Below are 13,190 nucleotides of genomic sequence, written 5' to 3'. Positions count from 1 at the left end.
AAGAACATTGTGGTGATACATTTGCATAGATAATGATATCTTCCGAAAAAAAAAGATTTTTCTGGATAGACGAGAACATTTTAGAACGTTTAGAAATAAAGTTTGGCAACTGAGTGAGGCAATTTCTTTCGATTTCTTAAGATTTCCGTAAAAAAATACAGAGGCGGAAAAAATATGATTATTCCACCGGCACCCGTTCAGAAAAGAAGAAGCCGGCTTTCATACTTAAAAAATCCAGCACTGCTCGTCACCAAAATACCTCAAAGTGACCCTGGGTAGATCTCTCACGTACAGCTCATTATAGCTAAGTTGGCACACTATGGCGACCGCGGCACGGCTCAGAACTGCATTCGTTCATTTCTATCTGACCGTGTCCAAATTACTGTCGTAGGAAATGAGCAATCGTCGCCGGGAAAAATCGGTGATCGGTCCGTACCACAGGGTTCCAACGTAGGAAACAGTTTATTTCTGATCATGATGAACGATCTCCCGCACGTTACTCGGGAAGCAGAATTCATCATGTATGCAGATGATATATGCGCAATAGTTTCGGCTGAGACAGCAGAACAACTAGTGCATAACTTAATCCATACGATTGAAAGCCTGGTGAACTGGTTCACAATAAACGGTATGCAGGTGAATATAGATAAAACGAAACTTTTGTATTTTTCGCTGCGGAACATCACAACCGAATTACCCACAGTCACTGTTCACAACACTACTGTGCCGTATGACAGGTCAGCAAAATTTGTAGGATTCACATTCGATACAGGCCTCCAGTGGCACGACCAAATTGAGGATGTGTGCGCAAAACTAAATAGTGCATTCTTTGCGATCTCACGCCTCGCCCCCACTCTGTCCAGGTCAAATGTAATAACGGCCTACCACGCCTACTTCCAGTCCATTCGGAATAGAGTTTTGGGGACTGGCCGCTGACTGGCACAGACCATTCGTACTCCAGAAAAGGATGATCCGACGGATCATGAGGAAACCTCCTGATGAACCGGCGAGAGAGCTGTTCATCGAGTTAGGAGTCCTGACTGTGCCCAGTCTGTTCATTCTGGAGGTCGCCAAGTATGTGCGACTGAACCTTTTCGAATTCACATTTACCTCGAAAATTAGTAGGTACAGCTCCAGAAGGCCAAATAACTTGTTTGTCCCCGAACATCGGCTAGCCAAGACCACAAAGTCGATAGACATTGTTGGTCCCAAAATATACAATAAAATACCAGAAGGCATAAGGGAGTCACCAAGTTACAATATTTTTAAAAATAATCTGAAGAAATATTTGAGCCAGAAGGCTTTTTACACATTTGACGAATTTATTAATGACAAATAAGTATGGCTAAGGTACAATAGGTACAAAAATTTGTATTTTAATTATCTTTGACATGGTATTAATTTAATTTAACTAATTTGACATACCTTTTGTTATATATTTTATATTATGTAATTATTTAATGACACATTGTGATATACCTATTATCAATTTGTAAATTTGTTTAATATACAATTATTAATTTGTATTAATTAATTATACCTAATTATTAAGCTGACGATGTAAATTTAACAGAAAATAAATGAATTATGAATTATTTACAAAACCCACTGCCAAAACACCAAGAAGAAAAGCTCCCGAAACAACCTTCTGCGACGGCTTACGTCTACCAGCTGGGGCGCCTCTCCGCAAGTTTTACGAATAAGTAGCTTAGCACTCTGCTTCTCAGCCGAATTTGCCTGCCCTATATGGGTAAGATTTCCATTCCTCAGATCCAGAAGACAAAAGTCTTCAACCAGTGCGTCCTGCCAGTGATGACGTATGGTGCAGAGACGTGGACACTGACGGTAGGACTGGTCCACCGATTTCAAGTCGCTCAGCTTGCTATGGAGACAGCTATGCTTGGGGTTTCTCTGCTGGATCATATCAGAAATGAGGTTATCTGTCAGAGGACTAAGGTTACCAACATAGCTGTCAAAATAAGCAAGCTGAAGTGGCAGTGGGCTGGTCATATCTGCCGAAGAACCGATAACCGTTGGGGTAGACGAGTTCTCGAGTGGAGACCACGAACGAGGCAAACGCAGCTTGGGACGCCCTCCTGCCCGCTGGACTGACAACCTTAGGAGGGTAGAGCCGGTATTGGTTGGATGAGGAAGGCCGAGGACCGAGTGTTGTGGCGCTCCTTGGATGATTATTGGCTGATGATATGGGCAAGGTCCGCGCATGCTAGAGAAGTATATTTTGCTCTTAACGACACAGTTCGTATAGTAACGGGATGCCTCAAACCGACACCGCTCTACAAAGTCTACTCTCTGGCTGGGATAGCACCCCCTAGCATACGGCGAAAAGTGGCATGTTCTGTTGAGAAGGGCAAACAAGAATGCGACTCCAGACATACACTTTACTCACATACTGCCGCACCTTCCCGCCTTAAGAGCCGCAAAGCGTTCCTAAATAGTGAGGTGTCCTTAACGGATCAAAACCCACAAAACGCAAGGCTAAGGCTCTGGGAAGAAAAGAAGCCTCAGGATCCTTTCCTACCTCTCGAGGAAAAACTTGCTCCCGGTATCAGTCTCCCCTGGCACATTTCGAATACACTAAATCGGTTACGAGCAGAGGTAGGCTGCTGCAAGGACAATCTTTGCAAGTGGGACTATACCGTTGGTACCAACCTATGCGACTGTGGTAGGTACCGCCCCCCTAACTATGGAGCATTAACTCTAAAAAAATAGACTATTCACCGACCGGTTCAGAAAAGAAAGAAGGCGGCTTTCATAATTTAAATCATATTTCTTAAGACATGAAATCAACATTTGGAAAGATGGCTCAGGGCCGTTCTAGGCTTACGTCCTAAAATATTGTTCTGTACTTTTTTACTCCTCTAACCTTAAGCCCAAGAGCGGCCTGCCGGCCGCCCCTGGGCCGCCCTTCGGCGCCTTCCGCCCCGGGCTGTAGCCCTTTTAGCCCTAGGGTAAATACGCCCCTGGATGTATCACCGCCGTTTTTTTATGTTGTTTCTTTATCTGCGCGCATAATATTACCACTTGATCTACCTCTTAGTCAAACCACAGTTCCTCTCGTCCATACATCACACACACCCATTCTTCTAGAATCACCCAGACCTCCACGAGCTCAGCAAAACCCTCTTCTATGAATGAGCATGCGGCGCGCGTGCTGGCGAGCGACTCCGCCGCAGAGTCCGGGCGGGACTTCACCACCCCGAGGAACAGGCCCAGCGCCTTCAGATACATCAGTAGCAGCAGTCGAGGTGGGTATCTAGATCTACTGGACTTCTTGATGCTGCGTTGATAGGGTGGCTATTGGTCAGAATAATAACGGCGAAACCCCTGCTATGCCCATGTAGGTATGTTATTATGCGCAAGCGCAGCATTGGTCACAGAAAGTAGGTGGGAAAAGGTTTTCAATCGATACCTATGCCACATTAGGGTATAGGTACCTGCCTACAGGTCCTACAGTTACGAGACTGTAGGAACTTTTAGTCATTACTATCTAGGAATCCCACCAGCTCAGCCAAGCCCTCAGCGGCGCGGGTGCTGGCGAGCGACTCCGCCGCGGAGTCCGGGCGGGACTTCACCACCTCAGCAGTCGAGGTGACTATGACGAGCATATTTTTTCTTCAATCAGTGGAGTAAGGGAGAGAGAGATATTTTATACCTATAGCTTCCAGGGTGTTCAAAAGATTTCGTTCTTGCAATTGAAAAACTTTGGTTCTTCAACTTTCCAATGGCTTATTTATAACTTTTATGATTGTAATCCTATCAACTAACTGAAGTAAGTATCCTTAAAATATATCTACCAACATATTTTATAATTTTTCAGGAGGCTATAGTGGCACACGCTCCGCGCGGTCCACCGGCACATCTGTTGCAGAACCGAGTGTCATATTAGGTAAGATAAACATACTTTAACTTATAAGTAAGTACAACATAAACTAACAATAATTGATTAGTACCTATCTACTAATCTACCTAACTTAATATTAGAAACCCCATTATAAATGTGGTAAGTAGTTACCTATTCTTTTATATCTCAAACTAGCTGACCCGCCGCGAGCTTCGCTTCGCTTTAGAATGTTTTCCGTCCCTAAGGATTTTTTCCCGTCTTTTATATTCCAAACATTACAATATGGTTCCAGCTATCTCCGAGGGTCGCGGCCAAGCCCGCGGGGAGATAGGCCTGGCGGCCGTGGACCTGCGGCGCCCGCACCTCGTGCTGTGCCAGTTCAGCGACACCCGGCTCTATCTGCACACGCTCACCAAGATACACTACTTCAACCCTGTGGAGGTAAGGAAATAGGTAGTAGGGAAGGTGACTTATTAGCTATATAAGTACGAGTAGGTACCTAACTACTTACCTGGTAATACCATGCTCCAAATTAATCTTACCAAACAGATATATGCATTCATGAAGCAGCCTAATAATTCACATTCTCAAAAATGCTTGCAAAGCGAATGCCTATAGCTACCTGCAGTTATGCGCTGACAGATTGCTTTTATCTCCTGCTTTGAACATAGCCGGCTCTAAATATAAAAGAAAATTATATACTTATAAATGTTAAGAAACTTTTCCGGCAACCGTCCAGCGGTTTACATAGGTACTACGACAATTATACTGGATGCGGATGTTTTTCTTGCTTCTGCCTGCTTTCATGCTGAATTTCAAGCCGGAACCCATCAATCCAGAGGATCTAGCTCAGCGTTGACGTTGCCAAATCAATAATCTAATGCTTTAAATACCTGTTTTATTGCTTTGCACAAAGCCAAAGAGGAAAAAGAGGTTTAGGTAAGCGTTCCAACGGCTTTAAGTTTTCCAGAAGACATTCCGCCCATCTACTGTCCCTTCTCCCATATCTGCTTTTACCATCTGCTTCGCACAAAGCAAGGAAGATAAGCCGTTTTACAAAGCTTCCACCTGTCTCCCTATCCCTTCTACACACCTCCCTACATACAGATAATAGTCCCGCACACGTTCTGCTCGGCGGGCGCGAGCCAGCTGTGCCGCGTGCTGCGCGAGCAGCTGCCGGCGCGCCGCGTCACCGCCGTGCAGCGGCGACACTTCAACGACGCCGCGGGGAGGCAACAGATACAGACGCTGTGCGCGCCGCAGTACAGCGCGGTCTACTTGCAGGTGTTGCACAAGTTAGTATGGAATGGAGTTGTTCTATGGGGTATTGTATCACGAGGTAGGTGTTGGGGAATCGGCTCATGGCCTACCTTAGAGTGCTTGTCCACCTGAGCGGAACGGGCTAGCGGAGCGGTGTGCGAGGCAATAATCGTCCAATGAAATGGCATAAGCGGAGTTTTTGTGCTATTTCATTGATCGATTTTTACCTCGCCCACCGCTCTGCTATCTTTCTCCGCTCTTGTGGACAGTAGCCGTACAGCTTAGAATTAGAACCACTTGATGAATGTGTGCGTGGGAGCTGGCTCACTCGACTGTAGCCGTTGTAACATGTCATGTTCCATCTTTTTGGACCATTTCTTACCACGCTAGTCCACTGCAGGTAGGTTTGTGGTGTGTTCATGCATCTTGGAGTGCCGGTTTTTGCACGTTGTTTTCCTTTATCGTATGAGTGTTTTTTATAATGAAAAACCTACCTACTCACGTCACAAATGTAATCACAATTCGCAATATCAGTAACATAAAGTGATTTGCCTATCAACGCAATTTACCTATAGATTCTGTATCTAAGCAATATGCCCCCAGCAAAGGACAAAAACAGCTGATAAAACGTATTCAAAGGTTTATTACGTTATCTCTAGAACACTTGAATGATAGATAAATTACAGATTATACATACATAAGTACCTAGCTTGCTACATTTATATGCTAGCTCGGCACTAGATACTTGGGAAACTACAAGAAAATACATTTACCTACTTCTAATGAATGATGCAGGAGAATTTTGAACAAATAGGTGCCAGGTGCCAATGTAGCATTATGGACATTATTATTATTTGTACTTATACAGGCAGAATTTTATCAGTAAACTTCCCGAACATCAGTGTGTGTGAAGTTTAGTGAGAAAATAATGCATACAAAAAATTCAATGTACGGAACTAACGTACTTTTTCAGGTTTTACGCAGTGACGGCTGCCGCGGCAGTACTCAAGTATGTTGAGTACATCCAATGTGTCGTCTTCGCTCGGGAGTCACTCAAGATTGAGTACCATTCCTCGGAAAATACCATGATCATTGGTAACTACTTACTACAAACTTATAGTATACCTACCTACATATACTTTCGAACCTACAGTATTTTCATGTCTGTTTTTTATGCACCAAGACTTTCAATGATATCTTTAGCTGACGTAATTTGCTAGCTAATTAAATAATAATTGATGTTGTTAAAATGAGGCCATACATCTCAGTCGTAAGGTCAAGTTCAAAGCTCACACAATCAATGCACCTTGATGTAATTATTCAGACATAGAAAACATCATAAATAAGTAATCAATATTAGACTATGTACTCAATCCATGTAAAGGTCCCCGAGATACAGTTGTTGTCAGGTCAGTCCTACTGCCTTGCAAAAGTATAGAGACATCACAATTTTTAGTTCAAGTGATTAGCACTGGTACATTGCGGCGTATGTAAAATTATAAGTTTTGCAGACAACGAAACATAAATCGGGTCATGCTCTATTCGTATACGACCGGGCTAGGGCCGAGCATATATACTCTTGCCGAGTAAACGCCACACCGCTTAAATCATAGCCATATAATCACATATATTCCATCCTTGCAGACGTAGGCAGCTCCATAGAGCTAGAAGTGTGCTCATCCCTATCCCCTTCAGCCGGGGCCACCAGCTGCCTCCTAGGCGTGCTAGGGCCGACCTACACGGTGGCTGGGGTCAGGGCGCTCAGGGCCTCGCTACTGCAACCTTCGTGTAATAAAGATGAGGTGGAGGCGAGGCTTGATGCTGTACAGGATCTGATGGAGAATGATGACGGGCTGATGGCTGGGATTCAGGTTTGTGAGGGTTTCTGCTATTGAGGAAATGTATGGAGATTTAAAATCAAATTCGTGGGTGGGAGAGTCAACTTCATTATGTAACTATAGGGTGTCATGTCATGGACTATTTATTGTATTGTAACCCCCTTATTCATAAAAAAGTTACTGGACGGATTACCGAATGGCGTAGTGGTTAGTGACCCTGACTACTGAGCCGAAGGTCCCGGGTTCGATTCCCGGCTGGGGCAGATATTTGTTTAAACACAGATATTTGTTCTCGGGTCTTGGGTGTTGATATTTATATTTAGTATCTATCTATCTATGTATTTGTGTAGATATATCAGCTGTCCGACACCCATAACACAGGTTCTACCTAGCTTGGGGTCGGATGGCCGTGTGTGAGATGTCCCCACATATTATCATATTATTATTATTATTATTATTAACTATTGAACTGTTTTGTCACTCTCTGTCAAAGAACAAATTGTTCTCTGTTAGAGAGGGACAGAACAGTTCAATAGTTAATCCGTCCAGTAACTTTTTTATGAATAAGGGGGTAAGTGTATAGCAACTTCTGCAGCTGACCGAACGTAGAACCTAATATGCTCAAAAATATGAGACGGAATATAAAAAAGCTTAAACGTTAACCAACTGAGTTGAGAGTTTTCTGGACACTCATTAATTTCATAATAATTGTAGAGTAATAACACATTGCTTGCAGTTTTTAGCCACTTAACTTTTATGCACCCCCTTATTTTCCCCACCACCCATTCCCACAGGACGTAATAAAGAAGCTATCCGACGTGGACAAGATCCTGCTCCTGTGCATGGACTCGGCCAGCGAGAGCCTGGAGGCGGTGGGCGAGGCGCAGCTCAACCAGGTGCTGCTGCTGAAGACAACGATGGAGCTGGTGCCGAGCCTAGCCAGTGCCTTGGGGAGCGCCGTGAGCGGGAAACTGAGGACTATGAGACTGGTATGCGATGATGTGGCTTTATTCAAGTGAGGTTGGTAGCGGAGCTCGGAGGTTGGCAATCATGCGGCTGATTTTCAGGTGGCATTGCTAGGTGAAAATCTTGACATTTTCCAAAATGCGGTGATATGTTACAGCTATAGCTCTTAATTTCTGCAAGCTGACCTGATGACCGATGGGTGGGGACAAAGCTGGATTTCTAAGTTGAAGGGTTTCAGGGTATTTTTTAACACAACACAATCTAATAATTTAGCAAATCGTCTTACTTGTCCTCAAAATTTTATTTTGATGTGACATTGAACAAGTTTATCTGATATAACAACACACGCTTCAAAACAAACACGTAGCTAGTCTTTATCATAATCATTTCGTCACTTCAGGAGTTCGAAAACCCCAACTATCAGGACATAGCGGACCGAATTCGCACCATAATCCAAGATGACGCACATTTGGAGAAAGGAGCTATGGGCAGTCTCCAACGATGCTTTGCTGTCAAACCAGAAATAAACGGACTCCTAGATGTAGCTAGAAGAACTTACTCAGAGCTCATAGAAGATATACAAAAGATCGTGGAACAGTTGAGCGAAACCTACGACCTTCCTATAAGGCTCAATCAGAATGTGCTCAAAGGTTTTCATATAGTCCTGCCGCTTGCGCCGAGAAACCGAAGGAATTTTCGGGTGGAAGACCTGCCAGATATTTTTATTCAGGTACCCAAGTATAGATATAGATTAGAAACTGTATTCCTTATCACCTCATTACACCTACCGAGTAGAGTGGCGAGACAGTATACTCGGCCGATCCTCGACCAATGAACGGCTAGCAATTTACCTAGTACTCGGCCGAGGATACTGTCTCGCCACTGAGGTGAAACAAGGGTATTAAAGTCAGTGTTATGGCTAGCGTACATTTTGTCTTAAAATTCATATAATAACGAAGTCGGTATATAGGATGTTGCAAAACCTATAATAAGGCGAAACCTACGTGTGCAGCATTTTATATCAAAGCCCGAAAATTCAATCAGAATGTTAGTTTACCTTTTTTGCAACATCTTGTATAAGAAAAACACGTAAATATAAAAGTTGGTGACTGATTGTAGGTGTCGAACAGCGGCGCCAGCGTGTCCATGTCGACAGAGGAGCTGGTCGTTCTGGACCAGCAGGCGAAGGAGGCGCTCAACGAAATACAGAAGATGAGCAACATGTAATCATCTGTATTCCACTCTGTCTACAATATACTTTATTTGCCCCAAGAACAAAAAATACAAAAAAAACTTAAAAATAAAACAGTAAAAAAGGCGGCCTCATTGCTTAGCTTATAGCAATCTCTACCAGACATCTACTTTATTAATTGGTGTTATGAGTTTGGTTTTTGAATGGAATTGTGTCCAATAATTGAGATGAAGTTACATTAGGCATAAAAGATTTGATGATGGTAATTATGACTGGCTTTAGATCATATTTAGGTACAAACAGGCCACATAAGTGGTGACATTTTAAAACCGTGCTACCCCCCCACCTAATTTAAAATTAGCTTATCATTTATTATGCATCACAGAACCCAAGTTCACAAATAATGGTTAAGGAACCTTAAACAAATTGCCACGTGAATTTTATCTTATCTACTGTTGTTGTCCGCAGAGTAATTTCAGGACTAATCAAAGATTTGCGGCCTCACATGTCCAGCCTTTACAAGCTTTGTGAAAATGTTGCTGAACTGGACATCTTGATTGCATTAGCACACGTGTGTATTACCTACCTATATTGAAGTTAACCGATTTTAATGAAACATGGCAAAAAAATTGACATCTCCTAAAACAACAACAAATTAATGCCTTCAACCTTTCCATACTTACGTCTGTTTTATGAAGCTACCGATACTGTGATATTAATTACCTACTTTCTGCAGTTAAATAAAATAATAAGATTTGTAATTTTTTCAGGCAAGCATCGCAGGTTCTTACATAAGACCTGAATTCAGTAATTACATGGATGTGAGAAACAGTGTCCATCCTCTGTTGGACTACAACAGCCAAACTATGCCAGTACCAAACGATATTGTAAGATTCTGTTTGCCAGTTATTTTCTTAGATGACATTATATACATAAATGACTGAAACTGAGCTCATCAGAAATAGTTGTCATCAGAAGATTTAGAAATTTTCATCCAGTAAAGTTGTCTCCAACTTATCTCAAATTGTCGGCCTGCCAAGTAATAAATTTCCTTAATTATCCCATTTTAACTGCTTTTCAGTACGCGAGTCCGGAACAAAATTTCACAATAATCACAGGACCAAACATGGGAGGGAAAAGTATTTACATCAAGCAAATAGCTGTGATACAGATTATGGCTCAGGTTAGTCAATTTCCATAACACAATCTGATATCAGCATATTTCTATACTATCAATCGTATGGTAGAACCTTCTATAACATTAATTTGGCTTGATTGAGCCTATGTAAATCGTGGAGGCCTGGCAAATGTTTGTTTTTGTTTGAAACAATGAGCGAATTGAAATGTTATTGTTTTCAACGATACTACGCCTAAATTAGTACCTACAAATAACTCGTGACGTCATCTTTCACGAGTCGTAATTTATTTCAGATCGGATGTTTTATACCGGCAACAAAAGGCGTTGTAAGATTGTGCGACAGAATATTTTCAAGAATCGGTTTCAACGACAGCGTTGAACTCAACGCCTCGACTTACGTTTTAGAGGTAAAATTATATAGAAAATTATAATATCATAGATAGTTGTAATCTAATTTTATCGTCAAGCTGAAAGTAAATAGCATATCATTTTTGTAATTTCCAAGTAGGTATGAACGAAAATAGATAATACATTTACATAAATATTTTCAGATGAAAGAGATTCAGCACATACTGAAGGGTCTTACTAAAAACAGCTTAGTCATTATTGATGAACTTTGCCGGTAATATTTTTTTTGTTACTCATCCAATTTGTAAATCTGCTGCTTAGCTTTTTAGGCCAGCAAAAGCTATCATGTTTCTTTTTTGAAATACCTATTCAGATGACCAATCTACCTAGACGCTAAGAGTACTGTTTACTAACAAACCCGTGTTACGACCAGAGGCACCTGCACAGAAGAAGGCACGAGCATGGCGTGGGCAATCTGCGAGGAGCTGCTCGCCAGCGACGCCTTCACATTCTTCACGACTCACTTCATGTACCTGACCAGGCTGCAGGACCTGTACTTCAATGTCGTCAAGTAGGTTGCTTAAGGAAGTTACTTGAATAATACTCAGATAACAGTTTTTCGGTCCCCTTGGAGGTTCGGGGTGTGGCGCTTGGTGGAATGTTCCATTGGTGCGCGCTTTGCCGCTCGGTCGCTATTGGTGTATTGCGGGCAGTAGGTATGCACTTCGTATCTTTTCATTGGTTCAAATATATACCTATTATGGCATGTGTGATTATAAAATGGTAGCAGATAGATGCAAGTTTTAGCAGAATTCACTACAACGTATGAATTCTGAGGGTGATCCTAGGTCACCATATTCGTGTAATCACATAACATATCGTGAACTGTAAACATCGGACCATATTGTTCTTATCTTTAGTTATGTCACTTTTATTTTGCTATCGGCCTATTTTATCTGTTGTGAGCATAGATTGAGCGTCTGATAGACGATAAGCATTAACTTGAACAACTACTTAATATTTTTTGGCGATGACTATAATTTCTAATAACAGATAAAACTTTTAGCTTACACACCTCAGTGACTGAAGAGAATGTAACTGATACACAGAATACGCAAACAGCTGCCACGCTGGGTCAAAAGCGATTGGTCTACAAACATAAAATAGAGCCAGGCACGACTGCTATTGAATGCTACGGACTAGCGTTGGCTTCGAAGACTAATTTACCAGAAGAGACAGTGAAATTAGCTGAGGAATTGGCAGCTTTGATTATTCAAAGGAAAAAGGTAAAACTAAATATTTAAGAACTGCCCTTAGTAATAGGTTAAATCTACTAAAATCATATGTTTTTACAGCCGCAAGAAATAAAAGCGCCAGAGAAGAAGGTAGATAAATTACTGTACGAATTAAATGTAGAGATTTGCAAGGAAACGAGAAAACACGAAAATCCAGAACCAGTAACTAAACAATTACTTCAAAAATTCAAACAAGATCATCCTGAAGTGATCGAGAAACTAAAGATGGATAGAAATAGTATCAGTGATACGAGTGGCAAATCCTCAAACCCAAATAGAAGGGGAATGGAGAGTTCCAACCAAATTGTATCAAGCAGAGATACGTTTGTTGAAAACACTATGAATCGAAGGAAACCGCAATCAATTTTATATAGCAATTCTGATTTCGAAAATGATGTGTCCAATCCAATTGTAGCAAAAAAGACAACACCATTAGTGTATAGCACAACAGACGTAGATGACATGGATAAGATTCCCAATATAAATGCGAAACCTATACATGCAATTGCACAAAAACCACCAAGAGTAGTTTACAGCACCACTGACGAAACGGATAATCATTCCACAAATGAAAACCCAAACTACACATCGGTAAGATCATCTAATGAGTTGCTCAATACTATAATAAGAGATATAGACAACTTTGATAACGTCGAAACACCACAGAAGAACAGCCAGCTGGGTAATAAAAGTGCAGTTGCTGAAGACATTATTAACACAACCCAAATGACTCAAAATCTATCCAGTCTAAGTAGCCAAAGAGTGAATTCGCCAAATAGAAACCATGAGATAAATACAGAATCCTACGCCCAAATGTCTCAAAATATATCACGTCTAAGTAGTCATAGTTTACCAAGTGTGAACAATGTGATGCGTAATGAGTTCAATCGCAATTTAGAATGTGAAGCTCCCGAAATGGATTCATTGACTTATTTAGAGCAATCAAATGCAAGACAAACAGCTATGGAAGAGGAAATAAATAACATTTCACATGCAATTGAGACACACAGCATGGAAGTGGACGATTTAGATATAGCGGAGGCTCTAACCCAGGTTCTTGAAACCGATGAAACTTTGATATCTCAATTTAGTGCAGTTGGTACATCATCATCATCGGTAGACGAAGAGTTAATGAGGGAAACCATTAAGGAGATTAACGATGAGCTAGTAAATGTTTCGTTCCTCGAAAATGTTATTTTAACGCCTCCAATGGAGTTTAGAGATTAAAGTTTGTTTCTAATTATAACTTATTTCTTCTACCTATTCTTGTATTCATATTATCAGTGGTGAA

The 13,190-nt window shown here is 41.5% G+C and overlaps 1 protein-coding gene across 1 annotated transcript; it reads left to right on the top strand.

The window, feature by feature from the left end:
• The first annotated feature begins 982 nt into the window (after positions 1 to 982).
• On the top strand, positions 983 to 13,145 carry LOC105383767 (mutS protein homolog 4). Its single transcript, XM_048622536.1, has 19 exons — positions 983 to 1,074; positions 3,070 to 3,266; positions 3,839 to 3,907; positions 4,155 to 4,303; positions 4,970 to 5,157; positions 6,096 to 6,217; positions 6,516 to 6,583; positions 6,736 to 6,993; positions 7,755 to 7,949; positions 8,327 to 8,656; positions 9,046 to 9,149; positions 9,587 to 9,689; positions 9,889 to 10,015; positions 10,117 to 10,301; positions 10,550 to 10,663; positions 10,808 to 10,878; positions 11,038 to 11,175; positions 11,671 to 11,890; positions 11,960 to 13,145. The coding sequence occupies exons 1-19, from the start codon at positions 983 to 985 to the stop codon at positions 13,124 to 13,126; spliced, it is 3,897 nt and encodes a 1,298-aa protein (XP_048478493.1). The 3' UTR covers positions 13,127 to 13,145.
• Positions 13,146 to 13,190: the final 45 nt, after the last annotated feature.

The sequence above is a fragment of the Plutella xylostella genome, chromosome 8, assembly GCF_932276165.1.
Source record: "Plutella xylostella chromosome 8, ilPluXylo3.1, whole genome shotgun sequence".
Classification (NCBI taxonomy): domain Eukaryota; kingdom Metazoa; phylum Arthropoda; class Insecta; order Lepidoptera; family Plutellidae; genus Plutella; species Plutella xylostella.
This window is presented reverse-complemented; position numbering and strand designations above follow the sequence as displayed.

Bases quoted from the DNA above. Each gene is read 5' to 3' on its own strand.
- LOC105383767 (XM_048622536.1), top strand. From the start codon at position 983: ATGAGGAAACCTCCTGATGAACCGGCGAGAGAGCTGTTCATCGAGTTA. The intron at 4,304-4,969 runs GTAAGGAAATAG...CCCTACATACAG, and splicing joins ACTACTTCAACCCTGTGGAG to ATAATAGTCCCGCACACGTT. The intron at 9,690-9,888 runs GTGTGTATTACC...TAATTTTTTCAG, and splicing joins TCTTGATTGCATTAGCACAC to GCAAGCATCGCAGGTTCTTA.